Source organism: Sinocyclocheilus anshuiensis, unplaced genomic scaffold (genome assembly GCF_001515605.1).
Source record: "Sinocyclocheilus anshuiensis isolate Anshui unplaced genomic scaffold, SAMN03320099.WGS_v1.1 scaffold665, whole genome shotgun sequence".
Classification (NCBI taxonomy): domain Eukaryota; kingdom Metazoa; phylum Chordata; class Actinopteri; order Cypriniformes; family Cyprinidae; genus Sinocyclocheilus; species Sinocyclocheilus anshuiensis.
This window is the reverse complement of record NW_015537961.1, coordinates 638,025-653,770: the sequence shown is the minus strand read 5'-3', so window position 1 is coordinate 653,770 and position 15,746 is coordinate 638,025. Positions and strand designations below refer to the sequence as shown.

Genomic DNA, 15,746 nt, shown 5'->3' with positions numbered 1-15,746 from the left:
TCAGCAAGGCTGCTTTTAATTGTACAGTAAAAAATACATGCCTGATTCAAGAAGGGGGTCTGATGGCCAAAAAATATTATTTTACTAACTTATTAATTTTAAGCTAAATTGTGCTTTGTTGGTATAGTGTCTGCTAGAATGTTAAAAATGTTCAGTGTTAAATATTGTTAAATTGTTGTTTTGTAATAGATTTTTTTTTCTAAGCAAGACAAAACAGCAAAAAGCACATTTTGGCCATTTAATTTATGCAATGGCGAAGAAAAACCACACGAAAAACCGTATTCGGTATTCGGCCTTCGGCCCAGTGTTTCATTTTGTTCGGTTTCGGCTTCGGCCAAGAATTTTCATTTCGGTGCATCCCTAGACTAAAATAAAATGAGTTTAAGTTGAAATACTAAAAGTAAGTTGAAGTATACTACAATGACTAAATAAAATTAAACTGAAATAAAATTAAATGAAAAGTAAATAGAAATATATTAAAAAACTATTAAAATTAGGGATGCACCAAAATGAAAATTCTGGGACGAAACACAATTTTCGACGGCCAAAATTTCAGTGTATCCCTAATTAAAATGTCAAAAGCACATAAGAGAATGACTAAAACTTAAACTAAAATTAAAATAAAAACTTCAATAATTATAATATATTTTGATAAGTCAAAATATTATTAAATACTAGGGATGCACCAATAGGATTTTTTGGGACCGATACCGATTTTAACAAACACTTATTGGCCGATACCGATATTTGTCACTTCCTCTCTTATTTGAAATTTTGGCATCAAAATAGATAGTATTCTGATCATGTTTTAAATCAGCAAAGTTCAAAAACACCTGCATTAAATTATACTAGCAGTTTTATTGCTGCATCATCAAATAATTTCTAATGAACATGGATTGGATCCATTTAACATTCAGCAGGCCTACATAAATACAACAGAACAAAGATACATAAACAGTGCTTTTTAGGTAGGTTTAACAGTTTTCAGGTACAGAAATAAAGTAAACAAATGTAAAATAACACTTCACTGTATAAATTAAATACATATTAATGCTTCTTTATTGTAACAGACTTTATTATAATTAATCTTCTAATTTTTTTTTGTATACATTTTAATATTTTTTGTAAGTTTAAATGTGTATGAGATCTCCTTTACTAAGGCAAGGCGGGACTCTTATTTTGACGGGTTTTCTAGTCTACAGAGCAGCTATATGGGTAATGGCACGCAGTTCTTCGGATTTAAAGCGGGACTCTTATTTTGACGGGTTTTCTAGTCTACAGAGCAGCTATATGGGTAATGAAAGCACGCAGTTCTTCGGATTTAAAGTTTGTCAGTTTATTAAGCACCCCCCGAAAAAGCATGAGATCTGTATATATTTGTTTACTGTTAGTTGTAATAAGTGTTTTGTGTAATTCGCTGTATGTTGATGATAATGCAACTGAGAGAGAGAGTTTAATGATTTAATAAGTTTTGTTTAGCTCTTATGATGTTTTTTTTTGGAGTGAAAAAGGATGCAATAAACTTAATAAAACATCAGTAAAGTTTTGGTCATCATTCAGATGAGGTCCGCTACACTTATGAAAGTTACAAAAGTTATTTAGTCAAGAATAGTGTGCAATCTTTTGTCTTTTATTTGATTAGTATTAAAGTGCAGACAGCAGCGCTAGGATTATGCAACAGATATTATACAGCTCAGTACCTTCACGCAGTTAATTAATAAACCATCGTTTTTTTATATCAGCCTTTGTCCTTATATAGCCGATATGCCGATGGTTGTAAATTGAGGAAAAATTGGCCGATACATCGGTGCATCCCTATTAAATACTCTGATAGTATATGTAAATAAAAGGTACAAAAGCTGTGACTGGGACGGGACATTTACAAAAGGTGCTAATATTTACTATTTAGGTACTTATATGTACACTTTAAGTACTGGTATGTACCTTTTAAGTACTAAAATGAACCCTTTAGGGGTAAAGAAAATGGTACAAATGTGTACCTTTTTAAAGTGTACCGTCCCATTGACAGCTTTTGTACTTTTTTTTCTGAGAGTGTAGAGTTGTGCATTGAAAAATGCTCATATTTTCTTTAGATTTATTTTCTTTCTTTTTTTTTTGCAAATATTGAGATTTTATGTACTTTTTGCTTATTCTTCTGTACCATAACAAAGGTTGTGGGTGTTTGAGCTCAGAAATAAATTTTGAGTATTAATATTTGCCTTCTCAGTATATTGGAGTTCTAGTGTTGTGTGGGTTTAATCAGGAGATGATCTTAGGCTAGGTTTGCACTCATGGTATCAGTATAACAGTGAAGCAGCGTGCTGAAACTCTGCGGCAGCACAGCTCTCCTGTCAGAGCCAGTTTGGATGATGAGGAGGTTTGCAGTGACCCCTGTGCTCAAGAGAATCACAGCATTCAGCGCTTTCTGCCCTGCATATCCCACGTCTTTAATGCATTCAAAAGTACAGTGCATAAAAAATACTATGGTATAGTATATGGCATTTTTTTAAATACTGAAATTAAATATTTATGAGCTCAAACCCACACAAACCTTTCTAATAATACACAAACTATAACCATAGAAAACCAGCAATCTTAAAAAACAACAACTGTAATAATAAAAACTAGATTATTATTATTAATATTATTATTATTATTATTATGCCCATGCACACTTTGCCTCTACGGTGACACAGTGTCTACAGTGTGATTTAAAAATAATTGTGTGGAAAAAGGTTAAGTAAAAGATTAATAGTACAAATTAAAAATTTAAAATAAAGGTTGTGTCCATGCACAACTACAACTTGCTGCTATGATGCCTGTGATTTATTATAAATAATTGTGTGGAAATAAGGTTAAGTGAAAGATTTTTTTGTAAAAAAAATAATTAAAAATCAAAATTCTAGCTTTAATTTTATTACATTTAAAAAAATATTTTGCCCATTCACAACTCACTGCTACTATGATATGGTTTATTATAAATAATTGCATTGAAATAAGGTTAAGTAGATGATTAATAGCAGTAATTTAAATAGTATTTGTAAAATTAATTCTAAAACTAAAAAGATTAAAATCCCCATGCACAACTTATGGTGCCACAATATCTATGATGTGATTTATTATAATTCTGTAGGAATGAAAAAAAAGATTAATAGTTACAATTAAAATCTAGAATAGAAATGGAAAAACTTAAAATTTAAATTAATAATAAAACAAAAAAATTAAAATTAAAAATAAAAGTTGTGCCCATTCACAACTCTCTGCTATGGTGCCACAATAGCTACAATGTGATTTATTATAAGTAATTATGTGGAAATAAGGTTAAGTAAAAAAATGAATAGTAAAAATTACAATTAAAAATAAAACCAAAAAATGAAGAATAATAGTTATGCCCATGCACAACTTTCTGCTACAATGCCACAGTATCTACAATGTGATTTATTTTAAACAGTTTTATGGAAATAAGGTTAAGTAAACAGAAATAAAAATTAAAAATAAAACTAAAAATAACTTCAGCTTTAAATATGCATTATATGATGGCAAATTAATATCAAACAGTGTGCTAATATTTTCCTCTGGGTCCAGCGATCTCGTCTGAAGCAGATGTCAGCGGCGTATCATTTTAAAGGTGGCTGACAGCAGCGGGTTCTCCTGGTGATGGCACATTAATACTCCCGCAGCCTCTAATCAGGCCACCATGTCAAAAGATTATTTTAAGACCTGGCGAAACAGCACCAAAGACACGAAACCAGCCCAGCCAGCGACAGAAAATGAGTTCACTGCCATAAATAGTCTCGCAGAATCCTCCCCCTCCACCTCCCCAATTTCATTTCTTTGGCCTTGGAGGTTGACCAAAGATAATGACTGCTGAGCTTTTCTCATTAAAGACCTCTGTGTATGTGTGTGTGTGTGTGTGTTAGACCTCCCATCATTAGCTTCCTTCACACACACAGAAGGCCCAGTCAGAAAACAAACCCTGCACAGGTCAAAGGCCGTAGGGATGATGTTTTTTTGCTGACCACGAAGTTGTGCTGCAATCAGGGGCCCCAGTAGAGAAAGACACGATAGAGAACATTTATCACTGTCTGTGTTCTAGATAGAGACCACCGTGATGTCTAGTGTATGTGTGTGGCAGATGTTTATTCTGTGCTTGAGTTTACACTTTCCAGAACCTTTCCTCTCTCTGTTTCTCTGTGGTGAAACGAGCCTCCAACCTCCATCTCATCTGAAGAAGATGCATCTTGATTTAAAAAAAAAAAAAACCCTCTTCTTCTTTTTTACATTTTACTAGTAGTGCACAATATATAGATTTTTGTGCATTACTAGTAAAATTATTTATTTATTTTATTATTATTTTTTTTTTTACATAAATATCTCAATATTGGTCAATACTGATATATGTTTATCAGCCAGTATTAAATATTTAATTGTTTAAATATTTAAAAACACTAATAATTTAATAATAGTTAAATGTAATCTTTAGCAAATATTTTGATCATGTTTTAAATCAGCAAAGTTCAAAAACACCTGCATTAAATTATACTAGCAGTTTTATTGCTGCATCATCAAATAATGAACATGGATTGGATCCATTTAAAATTTAACAGGCCTACATAAATACAACAGAACAAAGATACATATTAAATAAACAGTGCTTTTTAGGTAGGTTTAACAGTTTTCAGGTACAGAAATAAAGTAAACAAATGTAAAATAACACTTCACTGTATAAATTAAATACATATTAATGCTTCTTTATTGTAACAGACTTTATTATAATTAATCTTCTAATTTTTTTTTGTATACATTTTAATATTTTTTGTAAGTTTAAATGTGTATGAGATCTCCTTTACTAAGGCAAGGCGGGACTCTTATTTTGACGGGTTTTCTAGTCTACAGAGCAGCTATATGGGTAATGAAAGCACGCAGTTCTTCGGATTTAAAGTTTGTCAGTTTATTAAGCACCCCCCGAAAAAGCATGAGATCTGTATATATTTGTTTACTGTTAGTTGTAATAAGTGTTTTGTGTAATTCGCTGTATGTTGATGATAATGCAACTGAGAGAGAGAGTTTAATGATTTAATAAGTTTTGTTTAGCTCTTATGATGTTTTTTTTTGGAGTGAAAAAGGATGCAATAAACTTAATAAAACATCAGTAAAGTTTTGGTCATCATTCAGATGAGGTCCGCTACACTTATGAAAGTTACAAAAGTTATTTAGTCAAGAATAGTGTGCAATCTTTTGTCTTTTATTTGATTAGTATTAAAGTGCAGACAGCAGCGCTAGGATTATGCAACAGATATTATACAGCTCAGTACCTTCACGCAGTTAATTAATAAACCATCGTTTTTTTATATCAGCCTTTGTCCTTATATAGCCGATATGCCGATGGTTGTAAATTGAGGAAAAATTGGCCGATACATCGGTGCATCCCTATTAAATACTCTGATAGTATATGTAAATAAAAGGTACAAAAGCTGTGACTGGGACGGGACATTTACAAAAGGTGCTAATATTTACTATTTAGGTACTTATATGTACACTTTAAGTACTGGTATGTACCTTTTAAGTACTAAAATGAACCCTTTAGGGGTAAAGAAAATGGTACAAATGTGTACCTTTTTAAAGTGTACCGTCCCATTGACAGCTTTTGTACTTTTTTTTCTGAGAGTGTAGAGTTGTGCATTGAAAAATGCTCATATTTTCTTTAGATTTATTTTCTTTCTTTTTTTTTTGCAAATATTGAGATTTTATGTACTTTTTGCTTATTCTTCTGTACCATAACAAAGGTTGTGGGTGTTTGAGCTCAGAAATAAATTTTGAGTATTAATATTTGCCTTCTCAGTATATTGGAGTTCTAGTGTTGTGTGGGTTTAATCAGGAGATGATCTTAGGCTAGGTTTGCACTCATGGTATCAGTATAACAGTGAAGCAGCGTGCTGAAACTCTGCGGCAGCACAGCTCTCCTGTCAGAGCCAGTTTGGATGATGAGGAGGTTTGCAGTGACCCCTGTGCTCAAGAGAATCACAGCATTCAGCGCTTTCTGCCCTGCATATCCCACGTCTTTAATGCATTCAAAAGTACAGTGCATAAAAAATACTATGGTATAGTATATGGCATTTTTTTAAATACTGAAATTAAATATTTATGAGCTCAAACCCACACAAACCTTTCTAATAATACACAAACTATAACCATAGAAAACCAGCAATCTTAAAAAACAACAACTGTAATAATAAAAACTAGATTATTATTATTAATATTATTATTATTATTATTATGCCCATGCACACTTTGCCTCTACGGTGACACAGTGTCTACAGTGTGATTTAAAAATAATTGTGTGGAAAAAGGTTAAGTAAAAGATTAATAGTACAAATTAAAAATTTAAAATAAAGGTTGTGTCCATGCACAACTACAACTTGCTGCTATGATGCCTGTGATTTATTATAAATAATTGTGTGGAAATAAGGTTAAGTGAAAGATTTTTTTGTAAAAAAAATAATTAAAAATCAAAATTCTAGCTTTAATTTTATTACATTTAAAAAAATATTTTGCCCATTCACAACTCACTGCTACTATGATATGGTTTATTATAAATAATTGCATTGAAATAAGGTTAAGTAGATGATTAATAGCAGTAATTTAAATAGTATTTGTAAAATTAATTCTAAAACTAAAAAGATTAAAATCCCCATGCACAACTTATGGTGCCACAATATCTATGATGTGATTTATTATAATTCTGTAGGAATGAAAAAAAAGATTAATAGTTACAATTAAAATCTAGAATAGAAATGGAAAAACTTAAAATTTAAATTAATAATAAAACAAAAAAATTAAAATTAAAAATAAAAGTTGTGCCCATTCACAACTCTCTGCTATGGTGCCACAATAGCTACAATGTGATTTATTATAAGTAATTATGTGGAAATAAGGTTAAGTAAAAAAATGAATAGTAAAAATTACAATTAAAAATAAAACCAAAAAATGAAGAATAATAGTTATGCCCATGCACAACTTTCTGCTACAATGCCACAGTATCTACAATGTGATTTATTTTAAACAGTTTTATGGAAATAAGGTTAAGTAAACAGAAATAAAAATTAAAAATAAAACTAAAAATAACTTCAGCTTTAAATATGCATTATATGATGGCAAATTAATATCAAACAGTGTGCTAATATTTTCCTCTGGGTCCAGCGATCTCGTCTGAAGCAGATGTCAGCGGCGTATCATTTTAAAGGTGGCTGACAGCAGCGGGTTCTCCTGGTGATGGCACATTAATACTCCCGCAGCCTCTAATCAGGCCACCATGTCAAAAGATTATTTTAAGACCTGGCGAAACAGCACCAAAGACACGAAACCAGCCCAGCCAGCGACAGAAAATGAGTTCACTGCCATAAATAGTCTCGCAGAATCCTCCCCCTCCACCTCCCCAATTTCATTTCTTTGGCCTTGGAGGTTGACCAAAGATAATGACTGCTGAGCTTTTCTCATTAAAGACCTCTGTGTATGTGTGTGTGTGTGTGTGTTAGACCTCCCATCATTAGCTTCCTTCACACACACAGAAGGCCCAGTCAGAAAACAAACCCTGCACAGGTCAAAGGCCGTAGGGATGATGTTTTTTTGCTGACCACGAAGTTGTGCTGCAATCAGGGGCCCCAGTAGAGAAAGACACGATAGAGAACATTTATCACTGTCTGTGTTCTAGATAGAGACCACCGTGATGTCTAGTGTATGTGTGTGGCAGATGTTTATTCTGTGCTTGAGTTTACACTTTCCAGAACCTTTCCTCTCTCTGTTTCTCTGTGGTGAAACGAGCCTCCAACCTCCATCTCATCTGAAGAAGATGCATCTTGATTTAAAAAAAAAAAAAACCCTCTTCTTCTTTTTTACATTTTACTAGTAGTGCACAATATATAGATTTTTGTGCATTACTAGTAAAATTATTTATTTATTTTATTATTATTTTTTTTTTTACATAAATATCTCAATATTGGTCAATACTGATATATGTTTATCAGCCAGTATTAAATATTTAATTGTTTAAATATTTAAAAACACTAATAATTTAATAATAGTTAAATGTAATCTTTAGCAAATCTCAAAATGAATATTCATTTTTATGCTATACATTTATAATATTGTGATAGCTAAATTCAGTTATAGCCAAAAAAAAAAAAAACTGTTGATTTTAGTTTTTAATGTTTTATTTTAAATTAATTTAGTAATTTAATAATGCATTAATTTATTAATTTATTGATTTAATTCATTCATTCACATAAGTACAGTATTAAAATATAATACGTTTTTATTACATATGTCAGCCATTAAAATAACAGCTTATTGTTAAAAATTAACACCATTCATTCATTCATTTATTTTTGTACAATATTAAAACACTTTTTTTGTGTGTTGTCCATTAAAATAATTAATAGCTTATTGTTATTGGAGAGAATTTTAATATCACTGCATCCCTAATTCAAAATTCATTCATTATATTAATTTTTGCACAATATTAAAATATTAATTTATTTTTGTCTATTAAAATAATTGTCAGTTTGTTCATAATTAACGTTTTTCTTTCTTTCTTTCTTTCTTTCTTTCTTTCTTTATTCTTTCAATAATATATATATATTTAATATTAAAATATTATTTTTTAATATTAATATTATTATGTTTTCTATTAAAATAATTAACAGATTGTTAATAATTAACATTTATTTATTCATTTTAGTAAAATATTAAAATCTAATAATATTTTTGTCAACCACTGAAATAATCAACAGCATATTTTTAGACAGAATTTTACTGTAGCTTAATCTTGAAACTTGCCATTGCAATAGTGTATTATTAGCTCTTGTGTGATGAATTGCTTTGTGTGATGTTTTTCATTTTTAGATTTCTTTGGACATAAGCATCTGCTAAATGACTAACATTGCCAGGAGAAAGTGTTTTAACACCAAGGCCTTCACAAAAAGCCTTTGGAAATCATTGCCAGGGTTTAGCATGTGGTTTGCTTAGATGAACTGCTCTGTTAAGACATCTTTTGGATTTAGGCGTGTAGATTTGTAAAGAGCTTTTGGAGAAGAATCTTTCTATTGGAATTCAGCAGCTTATTCTGAGTCTCATTATACTGACGGAAACACTTTTAGTCACAGTTCAATAGTCCTTGAATGTTTTGAGGACGGTTTTTCTCAGTGACCCTGCTGTGTGTGTGTGTGTGTGTGTGTGTGTGTGTGTGTGTGTGTGTGTGTGTGTGTGTGTGTGTGTGTGTGTATCTTAATGATTGTGTCGATGTGAAAAGGGATTTACGTAATCAGAGCTCCTCTGTTTTGTCCCTGCTCATCCTTTCAGAAAAGCCTGTCTCATTTAATGAAGTTATTTCAGGAAGCACTTTTGCTGCTGCTGCATTTCAATGTGAAATCAGTTAGTTAGGTTACAGCACTGGGATCCAAAATCCTGCTCTTTTGTATCGTTGTGAAGGACAGTCCAAGGGGAAGCCGTCTAGGAAAAGTCAATGCAAATAAACCAATGCAATCAGAAAATGACATTAGCTATTTTCTCATTTTAGCTGTTCTCATATTCACATAGACATTGCACAATTTAATGTTGAAAAGTTTGCTTACAAAAATGTTTAGCCAGCGTTTGGACATGCACCATGGTCATTCTTCAAATTAACGTGTGATACCATGATATTTCTTAAAGATGAACCTAGTCAAAGGATACCATTATGTTTTTCAAAGTGGTTTTAGTTATGATAGGCTTTTGTTAGATGATATGGAAATAAAACAATATTTTGACTTCTAAAGACATTTTTGTCTATTCTGCCACAATAATATAATGTCTCTGAATTAATTTGTGCTCTTCCCTGCTGAAAAAACAGCTAAAACCAGCCTAAGCTTGTTGGCTGGTCTTAGCTGGTTTAAGCTGGAAGTAGCTTGTTTTAGCTGGTCTCCCAGTCTGGCCAAGCTGGTTTTAGTTGGTCTCCCTGCCTGACCAGCCTGACCAACTAAAGAAGTGGTCAAAATCCATCTAAAACTAGCCTACAAATCAGCTATGACCAGCCAAAACCAACCAACCAGCTTAGGCTGGTTTCAGCATTTTTTTTTTCTTGAAGCAGCCCACTTTCCCCCTCCAGATGTTGTTTGTCCTACAGATATGAACAGTACATCACAAACTGAACCATGGGATATGGCGAATGCAGTGAAGATGGGATATATTGCCCCTCATTCCCGTTTTTTTTTAGGAGTTGTGAATATTGAATGAAGATTAGTGGTTCAGTACAGGAAAAGGATCATAGCGTTTACATTGTAGGTCAAGCTATATAATGGATTTAGCAGGTTTTTTGTGGACTCATAGAAATGTCAGGTCATGTTACATGATTCTTTATAGCACATATATAAGGATGCATTAATGTGGCATGCACACGATATTCATGAACAAGAAAAACCCATTTAGGTCATCAGTGGCACCTCCCCAACCCACAAATGGTGAGCTGCACAGCCGAGCAGAAGTGAAGTTCAAATGCTGGAGTCCCCACTGGGAACCTTTAAGCCATGGCTATATATGTGTGTATATACAGTATATGCTATATGCATTTATAGTTGTGCATGTAATATATGCATTGCAATTGAGGGCTCCAGTACGCCAGTGCGAATAAATGTGGCATGAAAGTAAAGACATTTTGCTGTTCTCCTCGCCTAATACATAATCCAGTTTGAAAACCACTGAACGTTCCCTTAGGTTTATCTTTCCGTATGGCTAACAAGACTGATTTGAACCCCTATTTGGCCAATAAAAGTAAGCAAAAGAAATAGGAGTTCATATTTCTGAAAGATCTCTTTGTGAGAATACCTTCTTGAAGGAGTCATCAGGCCTGTTACGCCTTACGCACCCTGCCACTTATTTAACAGTCTTACATTGTTCAGTGGTCATAAGGAGGTTGTGAGAAAGACATCCCACTGTTCTCTCTGAAATCCTGGAAGAGTATCCGAATAAACATATTCTGCCATTCTCTGTGAGATGCCTTAATGTGCTTTTGTTTTTCTCCTTGCTCCCAACAGATCACTCTCCTCCAGCTGTCGTCCTAAATTAGCTGAGCTCTGTGAAAGGAGAGCCGTTTCAACTGACCCCTTCTGCTCCTTGAAGCTCCAGCCATCCGTGACACCCAAATGCTGCCTGTCTTTCATCAAACCGGTCACTTCTGGAGAAAAATGGACTTGGAGTGAAGGGCGGCCCTTTATGTGGGCTGACTCCCTCTAGGACGACTCTGAAACTAGTTGAGATAGCTGGCCTGGGACTCAAATGGGTGACCTATGACAATGTAACTGATAAGGGGACTTGATTTCTCGCTTTCCCAAACAGCTGCAAGCAGGATATGAGCTTGAGCCGTGGGTATCGGCGATAAAACGAAAATTCCATCGCTTGAGGCCTCCTCTAACGTCATGCAGTCATCTGAGGAATTGTTTAGCAGGAAGCTGAAAGCATTGAATGGGAGTATGGGACATCCAGGGGGCAACACGCAGGGCAAGCTGGAAGGGGGTGGCAAAACAAACGGGATGCCTGCTATGCCTAAAATGGGGGTGCGGGCCAGGGTGACGGACTGGCCCCCGAAAAAGGAGGGTTGGGAAAGCCGAGGCGGACCCAACTACGAGACCGTCATTACGGCCTTTCAGAATGGACAGCCAGACCAGACTGTGGAGATCACGGATTTGGGTGAAGCACCATTGGAGCCTGATTATTCGGATACAAAATATTCCCTGAGTGACTTTTTGAGTCGATCCCCTTTGAAGGGACTCCATCCCATTCGCCAACGGAGTAACAGTGACGTGACCATCAGCGACATCGATGCGGAGGACATAATGGACCAGAATGCCGTCAACCCCAACACCGGCGCCTCGTTGCATCGGGAGTACGGCAGTACATCCTCAATTGACCGGCAGGGTCTTGGAAACGATGGGTTCTTTACTATGTTGCGAGGATATCGGATTGACAACTTGGACCATCGCAGCGCCCCACCTGCCGGCTTCCCAGAGCTCCTTCGATACGACACAACCCTCTCCCCAAGCTTGCAGACCGCTACTCAGATAGCCCGCGGCGAGATCGTCTGCATCTCCGGCTACGACTACGTAGATAGCTCCCTCCTCTACAGCCGAGAAAGGGAGAAGTCCTTTATGTGCCATCTCAAGTCGGAATCATCTGAGACGTCGCTTTTCAGGAAGTTGAGGACTATTAAGAGCGAGAACGACGGTCTGCGGCTCTCCACCGAGCAAGACGACCGCCGGCCGCTCAGCTTCCAGAAGTGCTTCGCTCACTATGACGTCCAGAGCGTCCTCTTCAACATCAGCGAAGCGGTGGCCAATCGCGTAAGCCTCAGCCAGAGGAAGAACACCACCACCGGAGCTTCTGCCGCCTCCCAATACCAAGTCCCAGGAGGTGGACAAGTGGGTGGGAATACAACTGGACCTGTATCTATGTTCGAATCGCCGCTAGGAAGTCGGGAAGACCTCAATCCCAAGGAGAACCTGGATACGGATGAGGGGGATGGGAAGAGCAATGGATTGGTGCTAAGTTGCCCGCATTTTCGCAATGAGATTGGTGGAGAAGGGGAGAGGAAGATATCTCTATCCAGGGCCAACAACGCCACCTACAGCACTGGAGTAGAAAACTGCTCGTTCGAGTCCTCCTTGAGCTCCCACTGTACCAACGCTGGCGTGTCTGTACTGGAGGTGCCACGAGAAAGCCAGCCAATCCACCGGGAAAAGGTCAAGCGGTACATCATCGAGCACATCGACCTGGGAGCGTATTATTACCACAAATATTTCTATGGGAGAGGTAAGCTTTGTCATTTTGCATGAAAAACAAGGTTGATTCTTGTTTGTTAAACTCAACATGAAATCTAAATTGACCTTTCATTCCAGATTCTATTCAGGATGATTCATCAGTGTATGTTATTCCAAATTGTTATTGTTTATAATCTTGCTCTGCCTCTGAAGCATCTTTCCTCTTTAGCTGATGTCAACAAAGGTTGTGTTGGTGCTTTTGGAACTCTGGCATGGACAGAGTTATTTTTGCGGCTGAGTTTATTGCATATGCATTTGTAGGAGTTTCCCTTTCAGATCAACTACAAAACCTTCCACTCCCATCTGCGCTTTTATGGGATTGCAATCTCACACTAATTTGCCCTCTTTAGTAAATCTGGCCCTAAGTATTTTCATAGATAGGATCTTCAACATACCAGTGTTCCAAACCTGTATGAGTTTCTTTCTTCTGTTGAGCACAAAAGGAAGATATTTTGAAGAATGTTGGTGACAGTTGACAGTATCCATTGACTTCCATGGCATGGAAAAAAATATTATGGAAGTCAATGGCTACCGTCAGCTTATTGGTTACCAACATTCTTCAAATTATCTTCTTTTGTGTTCCATATGAGGGTGAGTAAATTACAGAATTTTCATTTTTTGGGGGGTGAACTTTGCAAAATGACTATAAAATACTAATTAGAAATTTAAAATGTCATTTTTTTGCAGTGTAAATTATTAAAAATCGTGTGCATTGTAAGTATTGGATGTTGGTCTGACGATTTAGGGATCGTAGGTTTTGTGAAGCATGGTGTTTGTTACACTTTTTGAAAGGAAAAACACTTGTGGCAAGGATTGAGGTGTGAGAATGTTCTCCTGTCATTGGCCTGTGATTTGTCATGTGAGAATAGACAGGGTGAGGTGCAGCTGTTCCCCTCTGAGGAGCCGTGATGCTGAGAGAGGCGAGACGGGATCCTCTCCTCACAGCGCAGTCCCACCGCTCTTCATTAAAACACCTCAGCGTGTCTGGGAATGGAACAAGCAAATGATACCTCAACTTATTTTGCACAATGTCATCCGTGTATGACTGAGAAGGTGTCCGCGTCTGTCAGACTGCTTTTTTTTTGCATGTCTGCACATCTGCATAGTCCTGACAGGATTGTGTTACCCAGCTCTGGAAAACAGCTGCTCCACCTCTTGCCATGCAGAAATTCGTTTCTTTCCTTTAACTAAGCTGAATAATGAGCCGCAGCCTGTGGGTGAAAGCTGCGATTGTGTCCTGCACATTCATGGGCTTTCCAGCCATAGCGAATGAGCCAATTACAGCTCAGCTCAAATGACAATAAATCATGTTAGCCAGCTCGTTCTATTGGGAAATAGATAATCATCCGCCGTGCCGTGTCACCAAAGACCTATCAAGCAGAAGAGCTCAATTTCCTTCATTTGTGCAGGGTTATATTTGACACTGATTAGTCCTTTGCATTTAACTATTTATTTTAAGTGCCATTTAAAGAGGAAAGGAGTTTCAGTGTGAAAATCAAAATTGACCCATTTGGCCGTGTGAGCTATTAGTTAATTCAAAACTAATAGCCAGATATTTATTTATTTAGTTATACTTAGGCTACTGTTGTAGATAATGCAGCTTTGCTAATATCTAGCTAATAGTTAACAGTAATTTAATGCAGCTTATGCAGCGAAGAATAGCTAAAATAATGGCAAATGGCAGATTTAAAAAGGAGCTTTAGCATTTGTTTTTCAATTACAATTCAATTGTAATTTAATGCAGAACTTGAATGCAGAACTTTAAACTGAATGCATAACTTCAATTTAAATAAATTTAATTCATAACTTGAATGCATAACTTTAAATTGAATTAATTTGAATGCATAACTTGAATGCATAACTTACTTTAAGATGAATGTTGGTTTTGAATGATTTAAAGGGGTGATATGATGCTTTTTTAAAGATCATTCCCACATAGTGAGGTAGATATGTGGGGGCGTGTTAGAATGAGCCGTTTTAGGGGGGTGTGGCAGAGTCTTAACTTTGATAAAGAATATCTCTTTGGGTTTGAGACTTTAGTCTTTGCAACTTCAGGGATCTTATCTATTCACGAACAGCTTGTAACACTCCAAAGAGAAAGGAAAACTTGAAATCGCATCATATGACCCCTTTAATACAGAAACTGATTTTATTTTGACAGTCTGACATTCTCGACTTCACACTAACAGTCAGAGTCCATTTAACCTTTCATAGCTGCTCATCACCCCATCATCGTCTCTACAGGGACATGGAAAGGACAGACCTGTCAACATGTCTCTCCCAAGAGCCACTATCCCCTTTCACACCTTACTTTCCATGATGCTTTTATCACCTAGGGAGAAGCATTGATTCCATTAACTTCCTCTCCCGTTTTCCCCTGTTCGTGACCAAGATGCTGCATGATCGGGGACGCAAGACATGACATACCCACTGAAAGTCTGCATTAATGCATGAATATTAATAATACTTCATCTTGTTAAGAATCATGGCTCAGCTCAATGCTTCTCGTTGGTGACAAACTGATGTGTCATAGTTACATTTCACGCTTTGTCTGTTTATTAGGTCAGACAGTTTAAAGTGGTCATAGTGTTTTTTAGAAAATGTTTGCTGGTGTGTTCCTGGTCCAAGGTGGTCTACCAGTGTTTTTCCTCAAAGACTCTGCTAAATCAATACATGTACACTACTGTTCAGAATTTTAAAAAAAAATTTTTTTTATGTTTTTGAAAAAGGTCTCTTCTGCTCTCCAAGGCTGCGTTTATTTGATCAAAAACACAGTAAAAATAGTAAAATATTATTACAATTTAAAATAACTGTTTTGTATCGGAATATATTGTAAACTGTAATTTATTGCCGTTATCAAAGCTGAATGTTCAGCATCATTACTCCAGTCTTCAGTGTCAC

At 35.7% G+C, this 15,746-nt stretch overlaps 1 protein-coding gene across 1 annotated transcript in view; it reads left to right on the top strand.

Annotated features, from left to right (window-relative positions):
- Positions 1-15,746, top strand: part of LOC107667119 (signal-induced proliferation-associated 1-like protein 2) — a 156,300-nt gene that overhangs the window by 48,864 nt on the left and 91,690 nt on the right. The window contains exon 2 of the mRNA XM_016458708.1: positions 11,067-12,837. Coding sequence (XP_016314194.1) covers positions 11,448-12,837 — 1,390 coding nt within the window. The 5' untranslated portion in view covers positions 11,067-11,447. The remainder of the gene's footprint in view (positions 1-11,066; positions 12,838-15,746) is intronic.